Below are 18,024 nucleotides of genomic sequence, written 5' to 3' on the forward strand. Positions count from 1 at the left end.
TATAGTTTCCGGCACCTAATTCCTCTCTGCCATCACCTTTAAATTAAAACAAACAAACCAAGTAGTGAAACATTTCTTTTCGTTTTGTTTTGTTTGAGACAGACTGTCGCCCAGACTGGAGTGCAGTGGTGCCATCTTGGCTCAATGCAGCCTCTGCCTCCCAGGCTGAAGCAATCCTCCCACCTCAGCCTCCCAAGTAGCGGGGACTACCAGCACACCCAACAAATTTTTTTGTATTTTTAGTAGACACGGTGTTTTGCCCTGTTGCCCAGGCTGGTCTTGAACTCCTGGACTCAAACCCTGTTTCAAGCACCTCTCTAATTCTCTGTGATTTTTCAGAGATGGTAAACACTGGTTTAGCAATCATGTTTGTAAGTTACAGGTCTATGGGATAAAGCTTCTATGAGTCTGGAGGGTTCGAACTTATTTAAAATAATTGAGGTGCTTGCTTATAAATATGGAAATAAACTCTTTTTGAAAAATTTAGGTATGCTATCATTTACAGTTTGTAGATTAACTCTTCTTGATAGAGAAGACAAAAACATTTTTTGCCTCCATCACAAGTCACACCTGACATGCAGTGGTAGAATAGGAAGTTGTCGCTGCTGTAAATATTTACCTCTCTAATAATTTGGAATGCTTACCTCCCTCTCTAGGTCCTGCTTTCCTTATGTTAAGTTCTTGAAGTCAAATTAATAATTAGATAGCTATTAGTAAGCACGGTCAATGAAAATAGCATTAAATTGTTTTTTGTGTGAAATTTCATCTAGGTTGTGATCAAATCCTTTACCCCCTAGGATATGGAATATGACTTTTTAGTAAACAGAACAATGTCCTTCTCTTTGCTGAACAGTGTTGGATAAATCTTGACATAAACATCCTTTTTATACTCTCCATGAAGACTTACCCGACCATTGTATTTATTATTGCCAAGATTACAACTTACCTAGCACTAGTATACTTTTGCCTCTTGTTTAAACCTTCAGAGTCATTACTTGTAAGTTATCACAGAGTAATTTCAGAATGACATTTGAGATGCTTAATACAATTTTCTTAACGAGCGAGTCCTATTTCTTAAGCCTGTCTTGAAATTTCTGGGATTCAACTTTGTTCTTGCTGTTTATGGTAATAACACTAAAATTTAACAATTACATAGCACTTTGTTTTTCATAAGCAGCTCACTCTTTTCCTCTTTAAATTTCATCTACATATTATGTTAACAGTACACATCCTTAAGTTTTATTCAACCAGCATCCTTGTACTGTTAGTCCTGCTGTTTCCTGCTGTTGGAACATGAGCCCTGTGAAGTAGGTAGTTGTATCTTTTTTTTACAGATGAAGAAACAGATACAGAGAAGACATGCAGTGAATTAACTGTCAGAACTTAGCCTGGAGCCTGTATATTCTGAGTTTGTATACTGGGTTTTTTGTTTCCTTGCTGTGTTATATTTAAAGTGTGATTATACATTGTAGCAGAAGCAAAAATAGAACCCTGATTTATGAATTTGCCAGTGCTTCTTTCTTTCTGTGTTATCATTAGCCATTATATGCCCATAGGATTATGTCATTTTTTAAGATACCAGCTTTATTGATATGTAATTTACATATCCTACAATTCACCCTTTTAGCGTATACAGTGCAGTAGTTTTTAGTCTATTCCAAAATAGTTTTGTAACCATTACCAGAATAAATTTTAGGGCATCTTCCTTTTTTCTTTCTTTTTTATTTTTATTTTTATTTTTTTTGAGACAGGGTCTTATTTTGTCACCCAGACTGGAGTACAGTGGCACAACCGTGGCTCACTGCATCCTTGAACTCCTGGGCTCAAACAATCCTCCCATCTCAGCCTCCTGAGTACCTAAGATTATAGGTGTGAGCCACCACACCCAACTGTTTTTTAAATTTTTTGTCGAGATGGGGTCTTGCTCTGTTGCCCAGCTGGTCTCAGACTCCTGACCTTAAGTGATCCTCCGACCTTGGCTTTCCAAAAGTGCTGAGATTATAGAGGTGAGCCACCATGCCCAGGCAGAACATTTTCCTCACTCCAAAAAGAAACTCCATACCCATTAGCAGTCATCCCCCAGTTTATCTTCCACAGCTGTAGGCAACCATTACTTTGCTTTGTGTCTATAGATTTACCAATGTGTAGATATTTCATATAAATTGAATTCTGTAAGTCAGGCATGGTGGCTCACACTTGTAATCCCAGCACTTTGGGAGGCTGAAGCAAGTGGATCCGTTGAATTCAGGAATTTGAGACCAGCCTAGACAACATGGTGAAACCCCATCTGTCCAAAAACAATACAGAAAAATTAGCCAGGTGTGATGGTGCATGCCTGTAGTCCCAGCTACTCAGGAGGGTGAGGTGGAAGGATCGCTTGAGCCGGGGAGGTTGAGGCTGCAGTGAGCCGAAATCAAGCCAGTGCACTCCAGCCTGGGCGACAGAGTGAAACCCTGTCTCCAAAACAAAACAAACAAAAAATTGGAGTTACACAAACCATGGTCCTTTGTGACTGGTTTGTTTTACTTAATGTAATGTTTTTAAAGTTCATCCATGTTACAACGTGTATCAGTACTTAATTCCCTTTTATTGCCCCGTATTTCATTATGTAGATATACTACTACATTTTATTGATCTGTTAATCAGTTGATAGACACTGGGGTTGTTTCTACTTTTTTGCTGTTATGAACATTCATATAAAAGTTTTGTGGGGACATTTATATAGTGAGGAGTCGAATTGCCGAGTCATATGATAACTCTTTGACCTTTTGAGGAACTGCAAGATTGTTTTTCAAAGCAGCTGCACTATTTTACATTTCCACCAGCAGTGTAGTGAGAGTTCCAGTTTCTGCACGTCCTTGTCAACACTTGTTACTGTTCAGCTTTTTTGTTATAGTCATCTGGGTGGAAGTAGAGTAGCATCTCAGTATAGTTTTGATTTGCATTTCTCTTATGACTAATAATGTTGAGCACCTTTTCATATGCTTATTGGTCATTTGTACATCTTTGAAGAAATGTCTATTCAGATCTTTTGCCTATTTCTAAATTGAGTTATCCTCTTTATGTATTCTGGTCCCTTATATATTCTAGTCCCTTATGAGACATATGATCTGCAAAATTTTTCTTCCATTCTGTGGGTTATCGTTTTCTTGATACTGTTCTTCGAAGTGTAAAAGGTTTTTTTGTTTAAGACAGAGTCTCACTCTGTCGCCCAGGCAGGAGTGCAGTGGCGCAATCATGGCTCACTGTAGCCTTGACCTCCCAGGCTCAAGTGATCCTTCCACCTCAGCCTCCTGGGTAGCTGAGACTACAAGTGCATGCTGCCAAACCTAGCTAATTTTTTTGTACTTTTTGTGGAGGTGGGGTTTTTACTATGTTTCCCAAGCTGGTCTCGAACTCCTGGGCTCAAGTGATCTGTCTACCTCTGCCTCCCAAAGTGTGTGAGCCACCATGCCCAGCTGAAGCATAAAAGTTTTTCATTCTAATGAAATCATTTTTATTTTTTCTTTTGTTTATCATATCTAAGAAATTGTTTAATCCAGGTCGTGAAGATTTTTATTTGTGTATATATATGTGTGTGTATGTGTGTGTGTGTGTGTATATATATATATACATATTTTTTTTTTTTTTTTTTTGAGATGGAGTCTCACTCTGTCGCCCAGGCTGGAGTGCAGTGTTGTAATCTCAGCTCACTGCAACCTCCACCTCCCAGGTTCAAGCAGTTACCTACCTCAGCCTCCCGAGTAGCTGGGATCACAGGCGCCCGCCATCACACCTGGCTAATTTTTGTATTTTTAGTAGAGACGGGGTTTCACCCTCTTGGCCAGGCTGGTCTTGAACTCCTGACCTCATGATCCACCTGCCTCAGCCCCCCAAAATGTTGGGATTACAGGTGTGAGCCACTGCCTCCAGCCTATATTTTTACAAGTGATGAGAGCATCCATATTCTCCTAATAATTTTATTGCTTTAGCTTTTACATTTAGTGCTTTGATCCATTTTGAGTTTATTTTTGCATGTGGCTTGAGGTACAAGTTCAACTTTATTTGTTGAATTGTCGTGGCACTTTTGTTGAAAATAATTTGACTGTAAATGTGATACCCTTGTTGAAAATCAGTTGACCCAATAAATGTAGAGGTCTATTTCAGGACTCTCAATTCTGTTCTAGTGATCCATATATTCATCCTAATGCCAGTACCACACCGTCTTGATTACTCTAGCTTTATAGTAAGTTTTGAAATTGAAAAATGGGGCCGGGCACACTGGCTCACGCCTGTAATCCCAGCAATTTGGGAGGCCGACGTGGGCGAATCACCTGAGGTCTGAGATCTGCCTGGCCAACATGGTGAAACCCCATCTCCATTAAACGTACAAAAAAATTAGCCAGACATGGTGGCACGCACCTGTGGTCTCAGCTACTTGGGAGGCCAAGGCATGAGAAATGCTTGAACCCAGGAGGCTGAGGTTGCAGTGAGCCGAGATCACGCCACTGCACTCCAGCCTGGGTGACAGAGTGAGATTCTCGTCTTGAAAAAGAAAAAGAAAAAAGAAATGGAAAAATGTGAGTCCTTTAACTTTGTTCTTTTTTTTTTTTTTTCAAGATTGTTTTAGCTATTCTGGGTCACTTTCATTTCCATATGAAATTTAGGATCAGTCTGTGAATTTCTTGAATGCAGCCAGCTGGGATTTTGATTGGATTGACTGTAGACCAATTTGGGGAGTATTACCATCTTTACAAGATGAATTCTTCTGTCGCTGGATGTGGGATGATTGGCATTTATTTAATTCTTAAATTTCTTTTAACATGTACTTTTTCTTCTATTAGGTTTATTCCTAAGTGTTTTTTTTTTTTTTTTAAGACGAAGTCTCACCTTGTCACCCAGGCTGGAGTGCAGTGGCTCAATCTCAGCTCACTGCAACCTCTACCTTCCAGGTTCAGGCGATTCTCCTGCCTCAGCCTCCTGACTAGCTGCGATTGCAGGTGTGCAGCACCACACTCAGCTAATTTTTGTATTTTTAGTAGAGACTGTGTTTCACCATGTTGGCCAGCCTGGTCTTGGACTCCCGACCTCAGGTGATCCACCTGCCTCGACCTCCCAAAGTGCTGGGATTACAAGTGTGAGCCTCTGGACCCGGCCATATTCCTACGTATTTTATTCCTTTTGATGCTATTGTGAATGGATTTTCTTTTTCATTTTTGAATTGTTCATTGCAAGTTATATAGAAATATAATTGATTTTTGTATGTTTGTCTTGTATTTTGCTGCCTTGCTGAACTTGTTTATCAGTTCTAGTGGTTTCTTAATGGATTCGTTAGGATTTCTGTATACAAAATCATGTCATATAAAAAGAGATTCAGATTTTTTTCACTTTTAACCCTACCAGAGCTTTTTCAGCTTTATTGCTTTCTTACTTACTGGCAGCTTGTATTACTGTCCTCCTGCTACTGTCCTGATATGGCCCTAATTCCTTGGATACCAGTTGCTTGTATGATCTATACTGGTTTTGTTAATGAAAATTGTTGCCTATAGGACCGGTTGCTACTTGAATCTTCGCTTACTTTGCTGTGTAGTTTTCAGTATTCATTATTGCAAATACTCTGTTACTCTGTAAACTCTCCAGAAAATTGTTGCTCAATCTTTGCTATTTCTCTTAAGAACTAGGAATCATTTTCTGTCAGTTTCTGGCTTGTGTTGTTTGAACCCACACTTCTATAATTGAGTAAAATCTGTCTGTCTTTAGTAAATTTACTTGCCTGTACTGCCTGGTTAGTACATGCTTCCTATCCCTGCCTTAGAGGGGGACATAATTGCTCAAATTAAGACAAACAATGGGCCATATGAGGTTAAAAAAAAAAAAAAAAAAAGTTGTAACACCTTTTCCTTCTCCAGACTTTTCTGCTTGGTAGATACGACTTTAGATACATTTTCTCCCTTTCTATTTATGAATATGTACTCTGCACTGGGTTGGCACTGAAAAAAATTAAAAGTGAGGGGGTGTAAAGAAGCATAGTTCTTCCTTGAAAGTAAATACATTTTTGGCCAGGCGCAGTGGCTCATGCCTATAATCCGAGCACTTTGGGAGACCAAGGTGGGCGGATCACTTGAGGCCGGGAGTTCAAAACCATCCTGGCCAACATGGCGAAAACCCGTCTCTACTAAAAATAGAAAAGTTACCAAAATTAGCTGGGGATGGTGGTGTGCACCTGTGGTCCCTGCTACTCGAGAGGCTGAGGCACAAGAACTGCTTGAACCCAGGAGGCAGAGGTTGCAGTGAGCCGAGATTATGCCATGGCACTCCAGCATGGGTGACAGAATGAGACCTTGTCTCAAAATAAAATAAAATAATAATAATAATAATAATAAGTAAATTTAAAAATGTTGCTCCAGGACCTTTTTTATTTTTTTCCTTTTTTCTTTTGGAGGTGATAAGCTAAATTTGTTGCTCTGTACCTCTAATAAATGAAGACTATGATAAATTAGACTCCTCAGTGCTCTAATTTCCTCTGTTTAAATTACCATTTGAAGAGTATAGACTGTTTCAGTTACTCAGCCAACCAGCTCATAATTACATTTCTTTGATAGCAAAGAGTCTTTGGATGAGCTAAGCATAAATTCATCTCCACTATTGGAAGAGTACATTATTATCTGACCATATGTAACTACTATCATCTTTAGGTAGGAAGGGCAGAATATTTTACAAAAAGAGGCTATATTTTGTCATTTGTGAAATTATGGCAGGCAGATAAACTAGATAGTTGAATTTTTCTTGTCTTTATTCTTATAGTTTCCAGGCAAAACACTATTTTCCTATATTATCTAGGTCAGAACATATTTCCCTCCCCTCTTTCAGTGAGATTGTCATATACATTGGTAATACAGTTAGTTTTTTTTTTTTTTTGAGATGGAGTCTCGCTCTGTGACCCAGGCTGGAGTGCAGTGGTGCGATCTCGACTCACTGCAAGCTCCGTCTCCCGGGTTCACGCCATTCTCCTGCCTCAGCCTCCCGTGTAGCTGGGACTACAGGCGCCCGCCATTGCACCCGGCTAATTTTTTGTATTTTTAGTAGAGACGGGGTTTCACCGTGTTAGCCAGGATGGTCTCGATCTCCTGACCTCGCGATCCGCCCGTCTCAGTCTCCCAAAGTGCTGGGATTACAGGCGTAAGCCACCGCGCCCGACCTACAGTTTGATTTTTTTGTCACAGTCTGCATACTATCCTGGAATCCCTCAACCTCCTGGTTGTTTTATGGTGTCTTTTATCATATAGAAGTTTAAGATTTTTGTGTAATCATATCTATTTTCTCTTTTATGGCTTTTGGATTTAATGTCATGCTTAATCAGGATTTACCCACCTCAGGCCGGGCGCGGTGGCTCAAGCCTGTAATCCCAGCACTTTGGGAGGCCGAGACAGGTGGATCACGAGGTCAGGAGATCGAGACCATCCTGGCTAACACGGTGAAACCCCGTCTCTACTAAAAAATACAAAAAACTAGCCGGGCGAGGTGGCGGGCGCCTGTAGTCCCAGCTACTTGGGAGGCTGAGGCAGGAGAATGGCGTAAACCCGGGAGGCGGAGCTTGCAGTGAGCTGAGATCCGGCCACTGCACTCCAGCCCGGGCGACAGAGCGAGACTCCGTCTCAAAAAGAAAAAAAGAAAAAAGAAAAACAATTTAGGATTTACCCACCTCAAGGTTTTGTTTTTTGTTTTTGCTTCAAATGCTTTAATGTAATTTTTGTTTTAAATTTAGAAATGTTTTTTTAAATTGCCTTTGTTTCTTTATTTTCTCCTTTTTGGTACCTATGAAAATTAAGAGAACATTGAATGGAACACATTTTCACATGCCATAAGCAAGGAACCAAGAATGTTTGGTTTTATTTATTTCATGGTTGTGTATTGTCATGAGGAGTATATGGCCACGAGAAATTTTATGGAGCTTGCATTTATTATTTATCTTGTCTGAAATAGTCAATGTAATATTAAATATCTATGATTCCACCTGATACGTTTGCTTCAGATTATCTAGGAGAGTTTCTGCCTTCTTCTATTAGCTTGAAATACTTTTAAATATTTGTGGTTTGAATGGCTAAGCATATTAGACATGTTTCTACTATAGCCCATTCTAACCAGAGAGCTCTAAAATCAGATTCTCTGTAATATGAAAACAGAAAAATCCATTAGTATTAACCATTGATCTTTCATTTGTGGATTCTTACACTGTTTCAATGGAAGTGACTTCTACCCAGAAGGAAATAGAAAATGTGAAAAATGAAAAAAAAAAAATACAGGGTTAACAGTATTTTCTAAATTACTGGTAACTTGATAATAATTCATATTAATTTTTCACACTAAACTAACTTAAGTATAAAGCCATTTTTGTTAAATAAATGAGTAGATGATACTTAGATTGCCATCTTCACTGTTTGTTTAAATGTAATTTGCCTGTTACAGTATAAAACCAAATAGTTTGTATCAAAGCTTGGATACTTTATCCTAGTAAACATTCTGTCTACCTTGAGTAAAAATTCTGGTAAGCAGATTTTTTTTTAAATCAGAAGAACACTTTTTTCATTAAAAAGAAGAACTCCATTTAAAAAACAAACTTCATTTCTAGCTCTAAAATATAACAAGGGTTAATTAAATCTAAACTAAACAAAATTAAACAGTTACCCTGTAATAGTTAATAGCCTGTTCTTTGAGTAGCTAAATGATTTAAAAAATAGATCAGTACCTTGATACCTTTGTATGTTTATTTTTGCAGGTGAAAAAAGCCAAGATGCAGGAATCAGGCGAGCAAACTATAAGGTATGTAAAGTTCGCTTTCTTTTTAATGAACTACTCGTAGGTTTTTTTTTTCTTCATATGCTGATTAGTGTATGGGCATGCTTCGCCCTCTTTTTGGTTTTTACCATCAGCTGTTACATTTTGAAGCTATTCGATTTAAGATTAAAATTTCTTTTCCAAATAGTTTTTTCCTGAAACATATGCACTGATTCTTTTCTTATGCATTTGTTATTTATTCCACAATATGTACCAAACTCATGTTGTATATTAGGCACTGTACTACATAGAGGAGACTCAATGGTAAAGATGAAAAGCACCATATTCTTCAGTCAAACGTACAGTATACAGAATAGGAAGCATAAGCAAAATAAATAAAGTCCAAGTGGTTTGGTATTAATTACCAGATGGTTATGAAATGACTTAGTCATTAACCCCACTCCTCTTATAGAAAAGAGGCAGCTTGTTTGCACCTCACAGTTTGGCTTCCTCATACCATGGTTTTCAGTTTTCCACAGTTCTTATCTTCTTTCGTTTGTGCACCAACCATATGAGCCAGTAACTGCATCACCTCTACCACATTAATTTCAAGAATCCTACACTTTTACCTCCACACACTATCATCCCAGCTCATTTATTCTAGAACTGCCATGCTAGCCATATGATGTCTTAAACCATCAAGTAAATGATCTGTCATATTTTCACCATCACCCCTTAAAAAAGAACTTTAGTTTCTTCCTTATAAGAAACTTGATCAGGCTCAGTGGCTCACGCCTGTAATCCCAGCATTTTGGGAGGCCGATGAGGCCAGGAGATCGAGACCAGCCTGGCCAACACAGCGGAACCTTGTCTCTACTAAAAATACAAAAATTAGCTGGGCGTGGTGGCTCAAGCCTATAATCCCAGCTACTAGGAGACTGAGGCAGAATCGCTTGAACCCATGAGGCAGAGGTTACAGTGAGCTAAGAATGTGCCACTGCACTCCAGCCTGTGCGACAGAGAAAGACTCTGTCTCAAAAAAAAAAAAGAAACTTAACTGTCCAGTTGTGGGGGCTCCACTTTTGGAGGTCCAGGTGGGCAGATCGCTTGAGTTCAGTAGTTTGAGACCAGCCTGGGCAACTTAGCAAGACCCCATCTCTATAAAAAACACAAAAAAATTTCCAGGAATTGTGGTGCACACCTTTAGTCCCAGCTACTCGGGGCTGAGGCAGGAGGATTGCTTGAGCCCAGGGGCCAAAAGTTGTGGTGAGTCAAGATTGCGCCACTGAACTCCATCCTGGGTTGGTGGCAGAGCAAGACACTATCTCATTTAAATAAAAAGAAAAGAAAGAAAAAGAAACTTAACTATAGGATCTATTGTAATTAGTTCCTTACAAACATTTGTAACTTCCTCACTTTTTTCTGTCGTACTTGCCTAGCAAAACCACAACCCTGATTAAACCCAACTATCCACCTATTCTATACTTATTCCCAATCACTCATACATTGTGAGAAAAAAACACAAAATTGTGCAAACTATTCTTAGTTTCTATTCATGATTAGATCTAAAACAGGCACTTAAACCCCCTTCCTGGTATGTCTGATTTCCCAACCTCTAAAATCATCTTAATTCCTTTATTCCCTCCCTCCTTGCCCCCTGCCTTCTCCCCTTTCCCTTCTTTTCCTGCTATTTTCATTCACTCAGGTGTGGATCTTGCTCCCTAGTTCAAAGAGATTAGGAACATCTCCCTTCTCTGTCACCAAATCTGCCTACTTAATCTGCTTCTCTTGGATATTGTTTCTCTTTCCTCTGAAATTCCTTTGCTCTTATCTAAGGCTAACGTCTCCAGTTGTTTGAAAGAACCCATCACCTTCATCTCTTCCTGCAATTATCTCTTCTTTTACCTTCAGCAATTTTTTACTATGATAAAATACACACAATATACAATTTACCATTTTAAGTGTACAATTTAGTGGCACTAACTACAATCACTTTGTCTTGCAACCATCACTACCATTCATCTCTAGAACTTTATCCATCTTTCCAAACTGAAATTCCATGTTCACTAAACAATATTCTTCATTCCTCCATCTCCAGCCCGCTTTCTGTCTGTATGATTGTGACTACTCTAAGTACCTCACAGAAATGGAATCATACAGTATTTGTCTTTTTGTGATTCATCATGATGTCTTTAAGGTTTATCCATTTGTAGCATGTTACAGAATTCCCTCTTTTTAAGGCTCAATAATATTCCATTGTATGTCTGTTCCGCCTTTTGTTTATCCATTATCTGTTGTTTGTGTCATTAATAATTCTGTTGAATGAGAAGGAGGTATTTGTCATGCCACTTTATGGACTTGTATGTTGTTGGGTTCTTTTGGTCATTTTATTTTAGAACAATTGTTTTTTCATGGTGTATTCATTGTTAAGCAAAATTAACAATGAATACAAAGCAAAATTTATGTTTATATGACTTTGAAAATAATTATATTTTGAGGTGGTATGTCATTTCTCTAAGGACAATAATTTAAATATTTAACAAGTTAATTCACTGTCTTGGTGCTGTTGTTTCTATTTATTCTCTAGATGCTCATTTGAGTACGTAGGGGATGTTGCTATAACATAATATTCTAGGACCACTGGATTTTAGGAACTGGTCCAATGTATACTGAATCATAGAAAAATCACCAGCTTCTAAGATACAGGATCTAGAAATAGTCTTCAACAGTGGGTATAACAGTGAACCCCAGACTTAACCAGGTACATGTAGAAGTCAAACTAGTTATTGATGTCTGAAATGTGAAGTTCTGGTTCAGTTTTATGCCCTTCCCCTGGGAATTCTATGTAAGTAGGTGTGAGATGGGGTCCAGAAGTCTGTATTTTTATTAACTATTAGGTAATTATAATAAATCACCCAGTTTGGGAAACTGACACAACTACTCCATATAATTTCTTGCCCTTACCCTTCAATTTCCATAATCACATCTTAAGTTCTATTCCAAAAATATAAACATTAAGTTCTATTCCAAAAATATAAACATTTGAGTAACAAGATAAAAATGAAACTTATTTGGGGATTTAGCTTTAAAATTAATTACAAATGAGGAAAAATTATTTGAACATTCAAAATATACCATTAAAGCTGGACACTGTGGCTCACATCTGTAATTCCAGCACTTTGGGATGCTGAGGTGGGCGGATTGCTTGAGACCAGGAGTTTGAGACCAGCCTGGGCAATATGGTGAAACCCTATCTCTACAAAAATTGCAAAATTTAGCTGGACATGGTGGCACATGCCTGTAGTCCCAGCTACTCGGGAGGATGAAGTAGGAAGATCACTTGAGCCCAGGAGGTCAAAGCTGCAGTGAGCCATGATGGAGCCATTGCACTCCATCCTGGGCGACAGAGTGAGACCCTGTCTCAAACAAAACAAAAACCAACCAAACAAAAAATATATACAATTTTTAAGAAAACCCTTAGGCTTGAATATTAGAAGTCAGTTTCAGAAATAATAAGAGAACTTTATAAATTTTGGTGCTATGTATTTTTTATATAAGTAACATTTCTTTTTGCAATTTTGCTGTGTAGAAACTGCTTTTACCTTTGATTAGTCAGCATTATCTTTCCAGATATATAGAGCCTCTGGTACAGTGTCTTCCACCTCTCCCTAGAGTGTAGAAGAACAAAGCAGGTTTCTTTCTAGGGTGCATGAATGTAGGAATGATGCCTGGGCTTTGAAGAAGTTTTAATATAATAACAGTTACAGTTAAAGTGTGCTTACTATGTTCTAGCTTTGCTCTAAACATTAACTTAATAGTCCTCATAACAGCCCTATGAAATAGGTTTCATTTTTATTCTCGTTGACGGATGTAGAAAGTGGGGACAGATAAGTTCAGTGACTTGTCCAAGGTCATAGAGCTAGTTATTGGCAGAGTAGAATATGAACTTGCACAGTCTGACTCTAGAATCAACACTCCTAACCACTGTGCTATAATGGGAGATAATAACTGAAGAATGAAAAGTAAAGTAGATGGAAAAGGGAGAACATTGTGAAGAATTAAAGTTAGAACAATCTTCATTCCAGAATTTCTGTGGAATCTCTCCAGCATTAAACTATCTGACATAATGACTTGTCCTCCCAGTTTATGTGACTTATCATTTGCAATTTCTCTTAATCTTCCTTATAAGTTAAAAAAAAAAAAAGATGTTGCTTAGTCCTGGCTATAATAACAAATAGAAAATGAGGTGTTTGTGTTTTACTTAACTAGGAGAGAAGAGAAATATGGTAGAATGAATCTTAAGGGTTTAGAACCCCCACTTGGAAACAAACATATAATTTTTGTTTGTTTCATTTTTGAGACAGAGTCTCGCTGTGTCACCTAGGCAGCAGTGCAGTAGTGCCGTCTCCAATCACTACAACTTCTGCCTCCAGGTTTCAGATGATTCTCAGGGCTCAACCTCCCGAGTAGCTAGGACTACAGGCGTGCACCACAGCGCCTGGTTTTTAGTAGAGACGGGGTTTTACCATGTTGGCCAGGCTGGTCTCAAACTCCTAATCTCAAGTGATCCACCTGCCTCGGCTTCCCAAAGTGCTGGGATTACAGGAGTGAGCCACCGCACCTGGCCCAAACATGTAATTTGAAAACACTTCTCATATGATTATGGTTTGTAGCTGATGGGGAGCCGTTGTCTGAAATCAAACGTCTCCCTACCTTCCTGTGGTACTTTGGGAGCCAAGGTAACAGAGCACTGTTGCACAGAATGGTGACTGTCATAAATAATATAGCATTGTATATTTCAAAATTGCTAAAAGCATAGAATTTAAGTGTTTTTATGTACTTTTTTTCACAAAAAAGTGAAAGGTGTTTTATATATCAAAAATCACATTGTACCCCATAAACATATAATATGTACAATTTTTAAAAAGTGACAGAGCAATGTTTTACCATATGGTGTTAAAGAAAAATCTGACATGCCAGTGACTTAGCTGGAATTTCTGAATTATATAAAAACTGAAGGGATCTAGAGATATAAGAAAGAACAGTAGGTCGGGTGTGGTGGCTCACGCCTGTAATCCCAGCACTTTGGGAGGCTGAGGTGGACGGATCACAAGGTCAGGAGTTCAAGAGCAGCCTGACCAACATGGTGAAACCCTGTCTCTACTAAAAATACAAAAATTTGCTGGGCATGGTGGCATGCACCTGTAATCCCAGCTACTTAGGAGGCGGAGGCAGGAGAATCGCTTGAACCCAGGAGGCAGAGGTTGGCAGTGAGCCAAGACTGCACCACTGCACTCGAGCCTGGGTGACAGAGTGAGACTCCATCTCAAAAAAAAGAAAGAAAGAACTGTAGAATGCTGAGTGTACTAGCCCTGGCCCGAACTCTCTTCAAGTTGTTAAAAATCAACAATAAGGATATCATGAAGATTTACTTTGCCTTTTACTTGTATAGCCTAGGAGGAAGTAGGTTTGATCTCATCACTTTTAGCAATGAAGCAAATCAATCAGGGGCTAATGTGTTCGTTTTGGTTCTCCCAGTCAAGTAAGCAATCCAGATGTCAGTGATCAGAAGCCTGAAACATCAAGCCTTACTTCAAACCTTCCCATATCAGAGGAAAGTAAGTACTGTATTCTGTGCATGATTGAACAGATATTCCTATAACTAGTAATGCTTTTCTTATAGAATTGGTTTTTCATAATTGCCTTGTTTGTCCCAAAATATCCAGAAGGCTCTCCCATCCTTGTATTTGTGGGTATTTATCCTTGAGCCCTCCTTTAAGCTTTATTGACAGAGCAACTGAGAAAAGATCACATGGAATCCATTCACCCAAGGAGTCACGCTCCGTGATTTTATTTTCGTTTTGAGATTGGGTGTTCTGAAGGTAATAATGTCTTACAGAAAATCAGAGACAATTATACTTAACCATATATACTTCCCATGTACATTTTTTAAAAAGGTATAACTTTTTTTAAAAGGTGTATCTTGAGTTCTATATAGTATTTCCTCAAAGGTGATTCTGTTCTGGTGGTTCTCAGACTTTTAGTCTACATAAGAATCATCTGGAATACTTGTTTGTAATGTAGAATTCTAGGTTCACCTCCGAAGATTATCATTCAGTAGATCTGATGTGGATAGGGAATCTGCAGTTTTGACAGGTTAGCCAGGTGATTCTGGTCCATATGGAAAACTCCATATTGTGGAAAACCACTCTAATCAATAAAACGTCTCCTCTAATTTCTTGAATATCCCACTTATCCCCAGGAAAAAGACCTGTTCCCTAAAATCTTATACTTTACTTACTTCTGGGTCAGGAAGTAAGTTGAATATTCTTGCTCTTTCTAAATAATTTCCTTTTTTCCTTCAAATACTTTGGTTCAGCTGGGCATGGTGGCTCTTGTCTGTAATCCCAACACTTTGGGAGTCTGAGGCAGGAGGATCACCTGAGGCCAGGAGTTTGAGATCAGCCTGGGCAACAAAGTGAGACCTCCTCACTACAAAAAATAAAATAAAATAAATAAAAACTTTGGTTCATTTGAAGGCTACATCTGTACCTTCCCCTACCTTTGTGTTTTTACTTTAGACTGTTGTCCTATTCATTCTGTTCTTTATTTTATTTTTTTTATGTTTTTTGAGGTGGAGTCTTGCTTTGTTGCCCAGGTTGGAGTGCAATGGCACAATCTCGACTCACTAGAACCTCCGCCTCCCGGGTTTGAGTGATTCTCCTGTCTCAGCCTCCCAAGTAGCTGGGATTACAGGTGCATGCCACCATGCCCAGCTACTTTTTGTATTTTTTTGTTGTTGTTGTTATTTGTTTGTTTGTATATTTTTGAGATGGGGTTTCGCTCTTGTCACCAAGGCTGGAATGCAATGGTGAGATCTCTCGGCTCACTGCAACCTCTGCCTGCCAGGTTCAAGCTATTCTCCTGACTCAGCCTTCCGAGTAGCTGGAATTACTGGCACGTGCTATCACGCCCGGCTAATTTTTGTATTTTTAGTAGAGACAGGGTTTCACCATGTTGGCCAGGCTTGTCTCAAACTCCTGACTTCAAGTGATCTGCCAGCCTCAGCCTCCCAGAGTGCTGGGATTACAGGCATGAGCCACCACACCCAGCCGTTTCCTTCTTGTCAGGATGTAAGCAGTATACTTGCTCCTGTCAGATGTAGAGCCTTTTATTTGTGTTCCGTATACTATCTATTTTTACCTTACCCAAGGACTTGGGTACTGTAGTTTTCCTGCCACCACTTGTGTGTCATCACGGTCTTCTCTTTTTATCCTTCCTGTCAGTAAAGAAACATCTTACCATTTTAAAACATAAACACTGCTCCCCCTGCACCCCCACCCTTGGCTCCACATCTCCTACTAGTTATGGACACGTAAGTGACATATCAGCATTTCTGAAAGAGTTGCCCTCACTTGCTTTTTCACCTCCTATTCACTTTTCCAGCTTCTCAAATTTAGCTTCTGTCGTCACTCTTCCAATGAAACTGCTGTTGTCAAGGCCATTAGTTGTTTTCATGTTGCAAATTCTAGAATACATTTCTCCTCACATTCTCCCTCTCTTTACTTTTCCTCCCACCTTTCTCCTTTGATGGGCCTCAGCCTTCTTTGGTGGGCCTCAGGCCTTAGTTCTAGGCTACCATCTTTCCTCTTTCTGGATTCTCCCATTACATTACTTTAAATATCTTATACATGGTTAATGAATTCCATATTGATATCCAGTCTGACTTCTTCCGTGATTTCATTTGTGTATCAAACTGCCTGTTTGACATCTTTACTGGAAGGAAAATCATACCTAAGATGTTCAAAAAAGAACTTTCAATTCCTTTAGCCCCTATGACACACACTCTTCTCCCAAACTTGCACATCTTAGGAAGTGATATCACTCTCCCTCTAGTTGCTCAAACTAAAAACCTAGGAATCATCTTGTATTCTCCATTTCCCTCATTCTCTACATCAAATCCATCAGAATGTCCTGTTCGTTTTACCTTCAGAATATATTTCGAAGTCTTTGCCTCATCCCCACTGTTGCTATTCTAGTCCAAGCCAGCATATTACTTACTTGATTCTCCTATAGTATAATAGGATATTATACCTTGGCTCTTTATAATTGTTTTGTGGTTCCCAAGTACTGCCAAGATCAAGGCTCATTCATTCTCTAGAGAAGTGAAAATTGACCTCAGTCTCCTAGGATGTTGTTGATCCCTTCCAGAATTAAATTAAATGGGAGGAAGATAAGGATTTGGGTTTTTTAATGTATGTGTCAAATGAGGAAGAACCATTGTGTAGAATTCAAATAAACTTACCTTACATTCTTTGCAATGGATTGTCAGAACTTTAGATCTAATTGACATTTCCTTCATTTTTGTCAAAGTGATTAGAGATGAATGTGATCTCCAATAATTATTTTTAAATACTTCAAACAATAGCATTGGACAAGCTCTTCTGTAATAAACTCACAGGTGTTGATTTGTCTTACTCTTGAGCACTTGAGTTGGCCCCTCATCTGCTTTTGACCAGGGTTCTCTTTTTGGATCAGGCGCTCTTCCAGGGAACCTAATTAGACATAAAGTTAATTGGTTTGTTTTTAATCAGATATTTACAGTGTTCATACCAGAAGTAGTAATCATGAGAGTCAAGCCTTCATAGCAGCTATTCCAGATGAAGTCATGGGGGTCAAGAGGACAATAGCTGAAAAAGTCTGTGAGAGTCTGTCAGAGCATCACAGCAGTTCCTCACATCTGTCTCTGGTTTGCCAAAATCAAAGCCTTCACTACAAAACAGAAAAAATAGTAGTATAGAAATATACTTGCATCTACTCTGCTGTTGATTATGCATAGCAGTAGCAGTGGTTTTAAAATAAGATTGGATGCTTCCCCTAAATCTTTTCCTGAAAGTCATTCTTAAGGCTTTTACTCAATATAGTAAGCACTCAAAGAACAAATAAGCTGAAGTAGAATAATGTGGTTTTCTAGACACAGAGCTTGCTTTTTAAGTTTGCCTATCAGCATAGCTGAGAGCTTAGGAGGTTGCTTCATCTATTATTTTAGATCAGTAATGGGTAAAGGTAGAGATCTCTACCAACCTTCAGCTCTTTTCCATACCCCACCCTTCTTTTTTTACTGCCTCTGGAAGTCTATAACAGGTGTATAAACAAAAAAGTGAGATATTTTCTACCACATAGTCTTTCTATCTGGTGTCCAAGCTGTATTCTATTAATTAGTTTGAAAGACTATACAGTGAGATGTGCAGTTTTCCCATTCCATTTTTG

At 38.8% G+C, this 18,024-nt stretch overlaps 1 protein-coding gene across 12 annotated transcripts in view; it reads left to right on the forward strand.

The window, feature by feature from the left end:
• Positions 1–18,024, forward strand: part of EYA3 (EYA transcriptional coactivator and phosphatase 3) — a 121,965-nt gene that overhangs the window by 35,412 nt on the left and 68,529 nt on the right. For all 12 annotated transcript variants that reach the window (XR_004441003.1, XM_033227534.1, XM_033227533.1 and 9 more), the window contains 2 exons: positions 8,756–8,799; positions 14,293–14,372. Coding sequence is in view for 11 of the 12 variants with exons in the window: in XM_033227534.1 (XP_033083425.1) it covers positions 8,756–8,799; positions 14,293–14,372 (124 nt within the window). In the remaining variant the exon portion in view is untranslated. The remainder of the gene's footprint in view (positions 1–8,755; positions 8,800–14,292; positions 14,373–18,024) is intronic.

The sequence above is a fragment of the Trachypithecus francoisi genome, unplaced genomic scaffold, assembly GCF_009764315.1.
Source record: "Trachypithecus francoisi isolate TF-2019V2 unplaced genomic scaffold, Tfra_2.0 Lachesis_group12, whole genome shotgun sequence".
NCBI lineage: Eukaryota > Metazoa > Chordata > Mammalia > Primates > Cercopithecidae > Trachypithecus > Trachypithecus francoisi.